Genomic DNA, 15605 nt, shown 5'->3' with positions numbered 1-15605 from the left:
TCATTCATTTTATTTAACATACTATAATTTAAATCCCCAAATATGACCTACTAGTCACTTGTCTTTACACTGTGAATTTATGGTGCTTATTTCTTTCTGTCTTTCTTGGAGACCCAGTTCTGTATGTTAATAAAAAAAAAAAAAAAAAAAAAAAAAAAAAAAAAAAAAAAAAAAAATTAATTAGTCTAATTAGGAACCAGTCAACTGTTAAGAGCCATGTGTTCACTGATTACTGAACGAATGAATGAACAGATGAATTAATGAGTCTAATTAAACCGATTGTCTCACTGTGACATTATGTGCTATAGAAATGAGAGTAAATTCTGGTTTTCAACCTAAAAGCTGCAGATGAAGGTTGCTTATTAAGTCGTAATTACAAGTTAGAGATTTGGAAGAAAAGCCGATGGCAGATTTTCTCGGCAGAGAAACAGATGTTGGCAGTAATGTTGACCTTTTTTTTTAAATCATTCTTGCTTCTATCCAGTGGATTATACGTAAACTTCTGCTCCTGTCCTGGGTCTGCAAGTTACTAGCCCTTCCAGAAGATTACAAGCTCCTGGGGTCTAAAAAGACATGCCCCTGGGCAAGATGACGACAAAGGCCTACTTCTATCCAGTGGGCTATAAGCTTCTGCTCCTCACCTGTGTCAGCAAGTTACTAACTCTGTTCAGGAGACTACACACTCATGCTCCTGTCCAAGGGACCCTTAGCTCTTGTTCATTTCCAGGGGACTATAAGCTTATGCTCCTTTACAGATCTCCAGGACACTACAAGCTTCTGCACCTGTCCTGAATACTACAAGAACATGCTGCCATCCAGGGGACTGCAAGCTACATACAAGATAGATGGTAACTTCATTATACTTTATGCTTCATAGTGTTCATGTTGAATAGTGGCCCCATCTAATGGTTTACCCTTGTTACTGCATTTATATTTTAATATCCAGAAGCTACACCAGGAGCACTAAGTGTGAGCCACGAATAAACCCTGAACGACCAGTCCAAACAATCTGATGTTTCACCAATTTACCTACTTGAATTTTTTTGGCAAAGGTGGAGTGAGGAAACCATGTGGTTTTTGAGGAAACATATAAAGACACGTTGAGTTCATTTAGACAGTACACCAGGGACTCTGGTACACTTATACACATCCAAAACTCAAGAATCCATACTTATCCAACCGAATGAAACAATTATTGAAAACACAATTAATGCTAGCTAACAATTATGGTGATGTCAATAGATCAGGCATGCTCTTAAATCAAATTGTCCCTCACACACGGACATCTGCGACCCAGTCTTCTCCAAACATCTGGATTGTTAATTTGATCATTCTGGATCTGTTCACACAGTCTGATTTCATGCTGTGCAGAAACTGTGTGAAAGAGATGAAAAAGCATCTGTCAGGAAACAGAATATTCTAGTGTGTGAGTGTGTGAGTGTGTGAGAGAGGATTCCAGAAGAAATTTAAAATTACGAGTTAAACCCGTAAATGTGTGCTGTCCAAACACGGCTGATCAGAACGACCAAATGGTTTAACTACCAGGCTGCTGTTTTTAAAAGGGCGTCTTTAATAACAGTAAAGAAGTCGGGTTCTGTTCAGACATACAATAACAGTCCTGTTTTATATTTCGGACAGTCTGTTAATATAACAAACTCCGAGTGACCTCGCTGTACTGCTTGTGCTAGGGCCAAAATCGATGTCTGTGCTGTAAATTAACGTGCCAGCCGCTTCCTGCATGCTGGAAATGAAAGTTTTCCTATTCTCTGGGACTGTAGTGTATTCATTAAACTTATTTTTTTATTAGGTTAAAAATAACTCCAAAAATACCCACACCCCCCCAACACACACAATGCTCCCCAGCATTAGATTGGCTAGAATTGAAAAAAAGGAGAAATAAAAATAATTAAAAAAAGACACATACACAAGTATACAAAGTACTAGTACATAGTAATATTCTAATGTTCTTACAGTCACTAAGCATGCTATATATATATATATATATATATATATATATATATATATATATATATATATATATATATATATATATATATATATATATATAACTAAAGTAAATATATATACGTATATATATATATATATATATACTAAGCATGCTAGAAGTCAGCATTAATGCTCCCCAGCATTAGATTGGCTAGAATTGAAAAAAAGGAGAAATAATAATAATTAGAAAAAGACACATACACAAGTATACAAAGTACATTTTATATACAAGTACAAGTATATATATATATGCAAGTATATGGATTGGAAAGTATGCAAAGGTGTAAGTAGGCTAGTAAAAAAGTATTCAAGAATTCAGTTGTATGCAAGTGTGCTAGCATACAAGTATTTTACTAGTATGCTAGTATGCTAGTAGGCAGCTATGCAAATTGACAAATAAGAAAGTATGTCATTAGTTAAGTAGGAAGGTTTGGAAGTATTCTACTAAACAGTAGTAGTATAAAGTATGCAAGTATACTAATATGCACATTTGAGTAAGCAGTATGCTAATGGGGAATTAGGCTAGTAGACAACTTTCTTCTTGCTAAATGTTTGTTAAAAATTTAGCAAATATGCTACCATGCAAGTATATACATATATTTTTATTTTTACTTTTACCCCATTCTCTCCCAATTTGGTCAATGCTAACTGACAAATGAGGAGGGTGTGGACCAACATGTAGACACACATGTAGCTCGGAGGAGACACCAACTGTCTTGTTCCACATGCCGGAGCTCATATATGCCCATTCTAATTAATCTCATCTTTCCCATCCACAAAACAAAGCCAGTTTTTTCTTTCTTGGACACCTACGATGGCTGGGCTTATTGGTATTAGAACACACAGTTTTTTTCAACAGTAAAGTGATTTTGTTTGGTGATGACACTCATTTGTGAGTATTCAAACTCAACATGGGATTTTCCATATCCTGGACGATTATCACTAAGGTTATTGGTCAAGGTGGGCACTTCATGAGCCAAGCAGTACTTGAAAACCAATCATTAAATTTCTTACATATACTATAGGATTGATATACCATATACATATGATGTGTGTGTTTGTGTGTGTTTTTACACTATATATAATGACACAGGTAGTATGCTCAGCTCCATTATACTCTATTATGGCCTGCAAATAAAAATCATGGAATGATTTTCAGACTTGTTTTCAAAGGGGTATTGCTTTTCATCCAGCTACTGGTCCGATACTCTTGATCTGAGAGTTTTTACAGTGGACAATAACAGCTAGTGTATTACTGTGTGTGTGTGTTCACTGTATGTGGGCATACAAAGGAGATCAAACACTTCAGCACTTCACGCTGAGAGGGAGTTTCTACAGGTATACAAAGGGAACAAAGAAGAGCGTGACAGAGAGAGAAAGAGAGAATGTAATTATAATAATAATAATAATAATAATAATAATAATAATAATAATAATAATAATAATAAATAGAACAGAAGTAGAGCTACTACTGAGCTACAAAAGAGATACGTTCCAAAGGCCCCATCGTAACTAGAAATTATCACATGTCGAAACATGAGCTAACCTAGCCAGGAGTCTAAATAAATGCTGATCAGTATGGGGTAGTATACTGTAATTTGTTAATAATTAAACAATTTCATGCCAGTACATTTGTCTAATGCAATAAAGAAGAATCCTATCTGCTATAAAAACTTCAACAATGTCGTTAAATCGCTAAAGCTACGTATCATACACGAATTGAAGGATCGTATCGTATTGTACTCATCAACGTCTGCATGCTTGAACAATGTTAGGTTGTTGATGGCTACATTAACTTGGTGATGTATGGCGATGATAAGATAAAGCAGCAAAAAAACAGACAGAACTGACTCTGTCGAATGAGGTGAGAAGTCTCACAAGGCTGGGGCGAAACGTATCGTACCACATACGCTCAAAATGTCAAATATGTTTTTACAATTTTGTCGTATTGCTATTGTGCATCGTACGATTGAAAACCCAACTAAGTCAAACTATTGTAACTCAGAGAGTATTTGTATTAATAATTGTTACAATAGTAGTAGTGGTGGTAGTAGTAGGTGTTTGGTAGATGTAGTATTAGGTGTATTGGTAACAGTAGTAGTAACACTTACAGTATAGCACTTAATAATACGAAGAGAGGAACTATATTTCATGTCTCTCCCACTCAGAAATGTTTTCTTTCTTTTTCTAAATTATTACTAAACTAGCAGAGGTAACCAATCAAAATGCTGTTGTGATATATTTATCAAATCACTTGAGTAAATAGAACAACTGGAATATTTCTACATGAGGTTTGAAGTACTGTGTAATTGAAATGTCTGTAAAATTTCAGCCCTATAGATGGCGCCATAGACATTTGCCAATGTTCTTATTATTGTTCAATAATTGAGATGCAATAAATAAATAAATAATCAGCAAAGTACAAATTGTATACTCTTAGGTAAAATAACTCTTCAAGGAGGCATATAGTTTAGATTAAATACTTTTAATTAGAACCCTGTCTGATAAAGTAACACTCCAACATCCAAGGTCTTGTGCCTGTGGGTACCTGAGGGATGTGGTAGTTCAGTGGTTAAGGTGTTGGACTACTATTCGGAAGGTTATGGGTTCGAATCCCTGCAATTGCTGGGCCCCTGAGCAAGGCCCTTAACCATCAATTGCTCAGTTGTATAAATTGAAATAACACCTATCGATAAGGGTGTCTGCTAAATGGCAGAAATATAAATGGCCACTAGATGGCGGTAGTCACCTATGTGATACCAATAAAAGAACCACGACAATCACAATAAAATTTCACCACCATTACAAAAAGCCTTCAACAGGTTGTATTCGTGTCATTCTTAAAATAGTGAAACAACATTTAAATAAATACTGGAACCTTAGACAGTGTAAAGGATTTCTGCAGGGTTAAGCTCAAATATTCACAAAGTCTAGGTTAACCAATGTTAGTAGTGTGGTGTGAAACATGTATAAGGGATAAACTAACAAATTAAATGTCATTAATTAAATGCTGATATTTTAACATTAAGTGTTACAATTGACACTTTTTAAATATGTGATTTATTTTTTTTTATATATATATACAGTTATCATATAGAAACAAATATATAATGCGTTACATAGTAGTATCTATTTATTTATTTATTTTTAATGCATATTAAATAAGCAACAAAGTTTGTTTTATACACACAGTTACATAACACTGCACGTCCTAATCGTTTATTATTATAGGGAATAACGGTACACTTTACCTGCTTATTAGTTTGAAAGGAGTTTATATTGACCAATCAGGGAGCCTTAATGAGGCGGGTTTAGTCCCGGTTATCAAATGGAATCCGAGGTGGGCGTGGCTTCGCTGCGCTTGGGCTTTGTTCTCTGAGACAGGGGTGAAGTTTGAGCTCCGTTATTTTGCCGCACATTGCACTGGACCTACGAGCTCAACACGCGCTGCACATATAACTTTAAAACTTTTATTTCTTACATCGAATTTTAAAGAAGAAGGGTGTGTTGTTGTTTTTTTTTTTGCTTTTTTTTAAGGGACCTTTTGCAGTTTGGAGAATTTTTTGTTTGTTCTGTAAAGTGCTGGAACTTTTTTCCATTTCTTTACAATGGAAACTTTTCCATCACTGGCATCATTATGACTAGAGGAGATAGACAGAGAACTCTATGGGCTTTCCAGCACGAGCTCCTTCTGCAACTAAAGGCATTTTCTTTTTACATTTAAGGGATTTTGCATTTCTGTTGCATTTGCGGTATTTGTTGCGTTTGTACCTGTTGCATTGCGGACGTTTTTGCACTGATGCTTGTTGCATATAAATGCATTCTACACAGAAGGATATCTGTATTTCTCTCTGCACAGACTTTCTAAACAGCTTTAAAAACACTTGTATTGCTGCATGAGAGATACATGCAAAGCCCAACTTTGGATTATAGCTGAACATTTTTGTTCTTTTCTGCGTTCTTTGTACTTGGAGTGGATGCATCTCTGTACAACAGAGTCGGACTGGCACTTTCAGCATGGAGCCTTCAGGTAGGAGTTTGTCTGCATTTCACCTACTTTTGTTGATCTTATGGACTTTATGGCAACGGTCCTCATCCAGCCAAGTTCGCCACGAGTTTCATGTTTTGGAAGAGCAGCCGATCGGCACTTACGTGGGCACTGTGGACCCCAAACCAGGATTTACCTACCGTTTTGGCGAAAGCCACAAGCTGTTCACAATTAATGGAACGAATGGTGTCATACGTACATCCTCGGTGATTGACCGAGAGACTTTGCCAAGTGACATAATTAATGTTGTGGTGTTGTCCAGCCAGCCCACGTACCCTACAGAGGTCCGAATTGTTGTTCTGGATGTGAACGACAATGCTCCTGCATTCCCAGATGCCACCATTGCGGTTTCCTTCAGAGAGGATACAGTCGGGGGCAGACAGGTCATCCTGGACACTGCTACAGATGCTGACATTGGTGTCAATGGAGTGGATCACAACACCTATCGAATCATTAGTGGCAATGAGAAGGGAACATTTCGCCTGGATGTTACTGTAAACCCGAGTGGAGAGGGTGCCTTTTTGCATCTAGTGACCACAGGTGGCTTGGACAGGGAGCTCACGTCCTTCTACCAGCTTCTTGTTGAGGTTCAAGACAAAGGGGAACCTAAAAAATATGGCTATCTCCAAGTAAATGTTACTGTTCAAGATGTAAATGACAACCCGCCCATATTTGACTTGGATCAGTATCAAACAAGTGTGTTTGAAGATGCAGCCGTAGGATCTAGTGTTTTGCAGGTTGCGGCCTCAGATCAGGATGAAGGTGCTAATGCAGATATCAGGTACTTTTTAGATGAAGGCACTCCTTTCCAAATAGACCCAAAAGCAGGTACTATTATTATCAAAGAAGCTTTAGACTATGAGAGTAAAAAAGAATATTCCTTCACAATACATGCTACAGACAATGGAGTGCCTTCACTGTCAGGAAGGACAGAAGCAACAATTAAACTCCTTGACGTAAATGATAACGATCCTGTTGTTAAATTTAGGTACTTCCCTACCACTTCAAAATTTGCTTCTGTTGATGAAAATGCGCAAATTGGTACAGTAGTAGCATTATTGACCGTTTCCGATTCGGATTCCTCTACAGCTAACGGTAATATATCTGTTTCTATTCTTGGAGGGAATGAGCAGGGTCACTTTGAAGTGCACACTTCTCCCGTCCCCAACTTGAGCTTAATTAAAGTTGCCAGTGTGCTAGACAGAGAGCGGATATCCTCCTATAACCTTACAGTGTCTGTGTCTGATAATGGGAAACCTGTGGCCCGATCCTCTTTTGCTAGTCTAGTCATATTTGTAAATGATATTAATGATCACCCACCAATATTCCAGCAAGCAGTCTATAGGGTTGATATTAGTGAAGATGTTCCCAAAGGCAGCTACATTAAAGGGGTCTCAGCCACTGATGGTGATTCTGGACAGAATGCTAACCTGCGCTACTCGATAGTGTCAGGAAACAGTTTGGGTTGGTTTGCCATTAGCGAGAACAGCGGCTTAGTCACTAGTGCAGCCATACTTGATAGGGAAACTGCATCTGAAATCATACTGAACATAAGTGCCAAAGATCAAGGCCTGCAGCCTAAGATATCTTACACCACACTGATCGTGAACATCACAGATGTGAACGATCAAGTCCCAACGTTCACACAAAACATGTATCATATATATCCAGTTGAGCATTCACCAGCTGATAGTGAACTTCTACTACTGTCTGCCATTGATACAGATCTTGGTCTCAATGGCACAGTACAGTTTTTGTTTGACCCAGAAACACCGGATAACGTGCAGGAGCTATTCCGGTTAGATGCAGTAACAGGGAGGTTAAGCACTGTTTCTGAGTTGGATAGAGAAGAACAAGGTTCTTACCTACTACACATTAAAGCTACAGATGGCGGCTCTCAACCTTTACACTCTACTGCTACGGTCAACATCACATTAAAAGATATTAATGATAACAGGCCTGTGTTTTACCCTGTGCAGTATTTTGCTAACATTAAAGAAAATGAGCCTCCTGGATCTTATATCATAACCGTGTCAGCCTCTGATCCTGACCTGGGTCGAAATGGCACTGTCAGATACGCTATCACTGCCGGAGACACTTTCAAGTTTCACATCAATAGCAACACGGGCAAAATCACAACTTTAGTACGTCTGGACAGGGAAGAGAAAACAACTTACCAGCTGCAGGTTTCCGCTACAGATGGAGGAGATCTGCCCTCACATACACAAGGCATTGTAACCATCAACGTGATTGACACTCAGGATAACCCTCCTTCATTTAGCCAGAAGGAATACAGCTTTGTCATTTTTGAAAACACAGTCCAGGGTACAGTGATAGGAACAGTGTCTGCCTCTACAGTCGACTTGAACACTAACATTAGTTATTTGATAGCGTCTGGAGATCAGAAAGGCATTTTCTCAGTTAATGGTGTAACAGGACAGATAATAGCCTCTGGACTAATTGACAGGGAGGAGCAGGTGTTTTATCAGCTGAAGGTGATTGCCAGAGGTGGAGATGTCACAGGAGAAGCGTTAGTCAATATCACAGTAAAGGATCTGAATGACAATGCTCCTCATTTTCTACATCCTGTGGAGCATGTGAGTGCGGTGGAGAACTGGAAGACAGGTCATCACATATTTCAGGCAAAAGCTTTTGATCCTGATGAAGGTCCTAATGGTATGATCGAGTACAACCTCCAGCAAAACCCCAAAGGACTGTTTCATATACATGAGAAACATGGACTTATCACGCTTACAGGATCACTAAAGGTCACTACAAGCTCATACCAGATTGAGGTTCTGGCCTCTGACTGTGGTGTGCCTCGGCACACCTCCACCCTTGTCTTGATTGTCAGTGTGTATGACGTCAATGACAATGCTCCTGTGTTTGACCAGCTCTCATACGAAGTTATTATCTTGGAGTCGGAGCCAGTGAACAGCCGTTTTTTCAAGGTGGAAGCCACAGATAAAGACTCTGGGGTAAATGGGGAAATAGTGTACGACATCAGTAGTGGGAACATTAATGATGTTTTTGGGATTTTTCCTGATGGACAATTGTATATTAAGGCAGAGCTTGACAGAGAAGTTCAGGACCGGTACAATCTGCTACTGGTAGCACGAGACAGAGCGGTAGAGCCTCTAAGTGCTAGCGTTAACGTGACCATTATTCTGGACGATGTCAACGATAACCGGCCACTTTTCAACAGCACGAATTATGTGTTCCGCTTCAAGGAAGAGCAGCCACGGGGTTCAGCAGTTGGACAAGTTTTTGCTGAGGATAAAGACTTTGGTCCAAACAGTGAGGTGAGGTACTCTTTTGAAACAGCACAGTCAAACTTTGAGCTGAATGCCATCACTGGAGAACTGACTAGCACACTACAATTGGACAGGGAATTTCTTATGAGGCAGAGAGGTACAGCTGTTTTTACATTCACAGTCATTTCATCTGATCAGGGACTTCCTAAGCCTCTCAGAGACCAAGCAAAAGTGCAGGTCTACATTCAGGACATCAACGACAATGCACCCAAGTTCACTAAAGACATCTACCAGGCCTCCATCTCAGAGTCGGCACAAAACATGACACAGCTACTAAGAGTGTCTGCTTCAGATATGGATGAAAACAAAAATGGACTAGTGCACTACCGCCTCTTAGAAGGCAATGAGGAAAACCAGTTTAGCATTGACAGCAGCTCAGGTCAGGTCACGCTTGTAGGGAATTTGGACTATGAGGCTACATCCTCTTACTCTCTTAAAATCATAGCTGAAGACTCTGGAGCAGTCCCACTGTCCTCTTCTTGCATGCTGAGCATTAGCATTTTGGACGAGAACGATAACGCTCCATCTTTTCCAAAGTCCACCATTACAGTAGATGTTCTTGAGAACATGCGGATAGGAGAGCTAGTGGCATCAATCACAGCCACTGACCCAGATTCAGGTTCCAATGCTGATATAACATACAGCATCACTGCTAACAACAATCATGGCACTTTTAGTATTAGTCCCAGTACTGGTAGCATCTTCCTCGTTCGAAAGCTGGACTACGAAACTCAGTCGCTCTACAAACTGAACATCACTGCAAAGGACAATGGCAGGCCTCAAAGATCCTCCTCCATACCTCTTGTTATTCACGTGCGAGATTTCAACGACAACCCTCCTGTTTTTACTCCTGGTGATATTTTTAAGTCCATCCCTGAAAACCTTCCTCTGTCCACCTCTGTCATGACAATCACAGCCCATGACATAGATGCAGATATTAACGGGCAGCTGGAGTACTCAGTAGTCCAGCAAACACCAAGAGGAAGTCACTTCTACATCAATCCAACCTCTGGCGTCATCCTGACAAGCGGCGAGATTGACCGAGAGTTTTCGAACATGTTTGAGTTAACTATCAAAGCAACAGATCAGGCAGTCCCTCTTGAGTTCCGTCGTTTTGCACTGAAGAATGTCACAATCTGGATCACAGACCAAAACGACAACGTTCCAAACTTCATCTCGCAGAATGCCCTGGTGGCTGAACCAAACATTGTAATTGGCTCGATCCTGACAACGGTTGTAGCTAATGATCCTGATGAGGGTGCAAACGGTGAGGTGGAGTACGAGTTGGTCAAAGGTGACTCAGATACATTCATCATGGACCGGTACAGTGGTGACATTCGACTGGCGTCCCAGCTCGTCCCGTCAAAACTCATCTACAGTCTAGTTGTCTCCGCTACTGACCATGGTACAGAGCGAAAAACATCCCGTACCGAATTAACCATCATTCTGCAAGGTGCCGATGGTCCTGTTTTCTCTCAACCCAAATACATAACCATTTTAAAGGAAGGTCAACCTCCTGGCACCAATGTCATCTCACTAGATGCGTCCAGCCCTCGTGGCTCTGCCACCAAAGTGGAGTATTTCATTGTGGCCGTCCGGAGCGGCGGGAAAGCTGTAGGAAGGCTTTTCACCATTGGTCGTCACACGGGTATGATCCAGACAGCAACGGAGCTGGATAGAGAGCAAGGAGCTGATTTGTATCTTCTAGACGTCTATGCCATTGAGACAGAGACCAGCCAACCCCGAACTCAGAGAGCTGAGGTGAGTAATGGCTATTTTTTCTGCTTAGCCGTGTTTGCATTGTTTGCCTTATTTTCCTGGGAAAACTTAATTAGGTTAAACGTTTTTGGACGGGTATGCCTGTGTGCCTGTGCCTGTGATGGTTCTTGCATATTATGCTAGAATCGGTCCAAGAAAATGAGAATTCATGGCTGTGCAAGTAACATATGCTGAAGTCATTGGCCTGGTTTAGGGGGATCAAGTTTTCTGATGGAAAAACTGGCAGCCACACGATTCAAGTTAAAACACACACACACACACTTTTGTATATTCCTTAATTAAAACCCTGCCTTATGTATTTTTCAGAGAGATCTGGGTTGTGTTAGATGTAAATAACCTTGCACTTGAGCAAGTCATGGTTGTTGTAAGTGGGATTTTGTGTTTTGGCAGGCTATCCTTATTGTTCCAGGCGAAAAAAAAAAAAAAAAAAGCTCAGGCTACAACTGGTTCACAGAGGCGATTGCTGGGTTTTGTCTTAGAGAGGGAAGTGTGTGTGTATCCTGTGTTTCGTCGAGTTCCTGCCCGAACCATCTTATCAGTTGCCACGAATTCCACAAATCAAGATGTCAGACAACTTCACTGATTATTCTTATAACTGATTAGTCATATTAATTGTGTCCAAACTGCTGGGGAGTTGGATGGTAGGGATTCATAAATTTCTTAGTTTTGTTTGTGGTCCAGAATGAAAGAAAGGGTTTTGTGTGTGTGTGTGTGTGTGTGGTGGGGATGGTGGTAGGGTGGAGGGTGTTTTGAATGGGTTGATAGTTTGCTGTATGAAAGATAGGGAAAACAGCAAATGTTTCAGCCCTTTTCTGATACCTGTCTCCAACCGAGCAAGGGGTAATTATGTTGGATTTTAGTTTTTTTGGGGGGAGATTTAAAGCCGGGTGGTCCCGCTTTTGTGCCACCGGCTTCGGCTTAGAGGGCAATAAATGACCGTTAAATTCAGATGACCCTTTAAGTCTTGCTGAATAGAATTTTTTTCTCTCCAGAGAAAAGGAGAGAGACTGAAAAAGAAAACATTTGAAGCTGAAACCATGTAGTACTACTACGCTGTGATGATTTCTCTCGTGCTCCTGCTAAATTGTCCCCTTGGGATGGAGTTAAAATCCTGTGCAGCAGGAGAGACAGAAAGAGGGAGAGAGGGAGAGATTGGGGTGGGGGGGTGGGGGGGGGTGGTTTGGTTGTTATCGGCTGAAACTTCAGTCCAACTTTTTGGGTGGCTAAGGCTGAGGCCACTTCTCAAATCAAAACCAAATGTGATTCTATATATTCGATGAAGAAAATTTCAGCTGGAACCAAAAAAGTGGATGTTATTACAGGCCTGATGATACGCATGTATGAACCGATTTTTTTTTTTCCTCTTGCTCTTTCAACATTTCCTCTAAGAATAAAACGTTTTGTTACTTACTTAAATAATTCTTTTTTTTTAAAGACGTGTTAAAGATGCCCTGCCACACGTATTTCATTACTTTTGTGGTAATGTCTGAAGTTTACCATGGACTCTGTAACATTTTTTTGTGGAAATAATGCCTTGGTTACCTTGTTTCAAGCCATTCTAGTGTGGTATAGAAAGCCTGCAGGAAGACTCAGCTCGATTTGCGCCAGTTCTCATGAATATTCAAATGAGCTATGCTGTTTGGCTCCGATTGGCTAACCGCTAGGATATGAGAGCATGACTATTCATTCACCCAGCGCAATAAGTAGCCTAGGCTAGAGGAAATTTGTTTACAATCACCTTGAATTGCGGCAGAACGGCTTCTTCACAAGCCCGTTGACGTTCAGCCATCCTTGCTGTATAGGAAACTCACTGAGCTACACGAATTCTGGGGGTGCGGTCTCAAGTGGGAGAGCTCATGAATAGTAATGAGCTCAATCACTCTGACGTCAGAGTGACCAGCTTTTCCAACTGACCTGATTTCTCCCCTTATTATTTTAAGTGGCTAGAACTGACCGGGGAGGTAGCAGTTCGTTTTCAAATTCACGACACAACACAAACACATATGGACCTAACACACACATATCAAAAAAATCCAAGTAAAAACGGTTTTGTGTGGAAGGGCACCTTTAAGGAGTATAAATCCAGTGAATCTTCCAAAGGTGAAAACTGTGAGGATTTCAAAAGTCCATTTGGTTTAACATCATATTGTCTATACATTCTAAAAGTTTATATTTATTATAAAGAGCTACGAAGCACGCAAACAATCAATGACGGCATAGCGTAACGTAGTCCAATGATTATTACCCTATAATTTTTCTTCATCTTATACCTCAGCAATCTGCCAACAGACGCATATACGGTACTGTGCAAAAGTTTTAGGCAGGTGTGAAAAAATGCTGTGAACAAAGAATGCTTTCAAAAATGGAAGTGTTAAACATTTATTTTCATAAATGAACAAAATGAAGTGAATCTAAATCAAATCAATATTTGGTGTGACCGCCCTTTGTCTTCAAAACAGCAGCAATTCTTCTAGGTACACTTTCACACAGTTTTTAAAGGAACTCGGCTGGTAGGTTGTTCCAAACATCTAACCATACCACAGATCTTCTGTGGATGTAGGCTTTCTCACATCCTTCTGTGTCTTCATGTAATCCCAGACACACTCGATGATGTTGAGATCAGGGCTCTGTGGGGGCCGTGCCATCACATCATGCTGGTTTGAAGGCAAAAGGTAGTAACACCAAATATTGATCCCATTCATTCATTCATTCATTCATTCATTCATTTTCTACCGCTTATCCAAACTACCTCGGGTCACGGGGAGCCTGTGCCTATCTCAGGTGTCATTGGGCATCAAGGCAGGATACACCCTAGATGGAGTGCAAACCCATCACAGGGCACACACACACACTCTCATTCACTCACACAATCACACACTACGGACAATTTTCCAGAGATGCCAATCAACCTACCATGCATGTCTTTGGACCGGGGGAGGAAACCGGAGTACCCGGAGGAAACCCCCGAGGCACGGGGAGAACATGCAAACTCCACACACACAAGGCGGAGGCGGGAATCGAACCCCCAACCCTGGAGGTGTGAGGCGAACATGCTAACCACTAAGCCACCGTGCCCCCCCATCCAACTATGGATTTGATTTCGATTTTTCTTTTGTTTGCTCACGTTGCATTTTGTAAATTGACAGAAATAAACACTCATTATTTATATTTCTGAAAGCATTCTTTGTTTACAGCATTTTTTCACACCTGCCTAAAACTTTTGCACTTTTTGTACTGTACATTTATTAATAAAAGACTGAAATGTAATTTTTTTTTAGATAATGTTTAACATTCATATTCTAGCAGCTAAAAACACTTATTTGTTCAGAAAGTGCTGCCACTGGAGGACTCCTTCTGTCTCAAAGCAGCTTTAGAGAAATTCAGATTTTAAAAATGTTAAAGTTTAAAATGAAGTTACCATATAACACTAACGTCTATCACGAATGATCAAGACCGAGGAAAAACTCCCTGAGATGATATGAGGAAGAAACCTTTAGAGGAACCAGACGCAGTAGTGAACCTCATCCTCATTGTGGTGACACTGGACAGGAAATAATATCAATGTAATTAATGTTCTTTCTACGACAGTTTATAGTCCAATGGAATTGTGTAACCAAGAGCTCCTGAGGAACTAACAGGTCAGGCCAATTTCTGAGTTCACCACAGACCCAACACTCAAAAAGCTTCGCCATCTCAGCGATGATCTGTTTTTTGTTTTTATTATCATTTTTTTTGTTGTTGTTCATATGATGCGTTCGCCAAACAAGTCCCCGCGCGAGTTGTTAGGAACTAAGGATGTAGAGAAAGTTGAGATAAAAAGAATGTGAAAGCGGGTGTTTAGAATGAATAACGATGTTAGAAGAGCGTGTTCTAGTCTGTGTAGCTGGCGTATGTTTGATGATGTCATTTTGAATGTTCAACAGAACAGGATCCAAAACACATGCACACACACACATACACACACACACACTTTTTTCTGCAGAAACATCTTCATTCAGCCATATTTAGTCCATGCATGAGTGATCTGTGTGTGTGTGTGTGTGTGTGTGTGTGTGTGTATGTGTGTGTGTGTGTGTGTGTTTGTGTGTGTGTGCGTCTTTTATCTTTTCTCTCTCTTGCCTGTTCAACTTTTTGAACTGAAGCCTCTCTATGTTGACAATGACACAAAGAGTAGAGTAACTAAGTGTACCGTTTTAGTCTCTCTCTCTCTCTCTCTCTCTCTCTCTCTCTCTCTCACTCACTCACTCACACACACACACACACACACACAGTATATAGATATACAGGTCTTTGTACCATCTGTCTGATCTAATACTGGAATCTCTCTCGCTCTCTGATTTAATGTTGTTATCCTTCTTCTTGTCCCTCATTTTGTGACAGATTTAGGGAATGGACCTAAAAATGAACCTGATTACCTTTCTCTCTGTCTCTCTATCTCTTTCTTTGAGCAGGCAGAG

General features: G+C 40.2%; 1 protein-coding gene across 1 annotated transcript in view; it reads left to right on the top strand.

Annotated features, from left to right (window-relative positions):
* The first annotated feature begins 5493 nt into the window (after positions 1–5493).
* fat4 (FAT atypical cadherin 4) overlaps positions 5494–15605 on the top strand; it is a 95190-nt gene continuing 85078 nt past the window's right edge. Inside the window, exon 1 of the mRNA XM_060891835.1 lies at positions 5494–11130. Within this exon, the coding sequence (XP_060747818.1) occupies positions 6025–11130 (5106 nt within the window). The 5' untranslated portion in view covers positions 5494–6024. The remainder of the gene's footprint in view (positions 11131–15605) is intronic.

Source organism: Tachysurus vachellii, chromosome 18, assembly GCF_030014155.1.
Source record: "Tachysurus vachellii isolate PV-2020 chromosome 18, HZAU_Pvac_v1, whole genome shotgun sequence".
NCBI classification, from domain to species: Eukaryota; Metazoa; Chordata; class Actinopteri; order Siluriformes; family Bagridae; genus Tachysurus; species Tachysurus vachellii.
The sequence above is the reverse complement of the archived record's forward strand: the minus strand, read 5'-3'. Positions and strand labels throughout refer to the sequence as shown.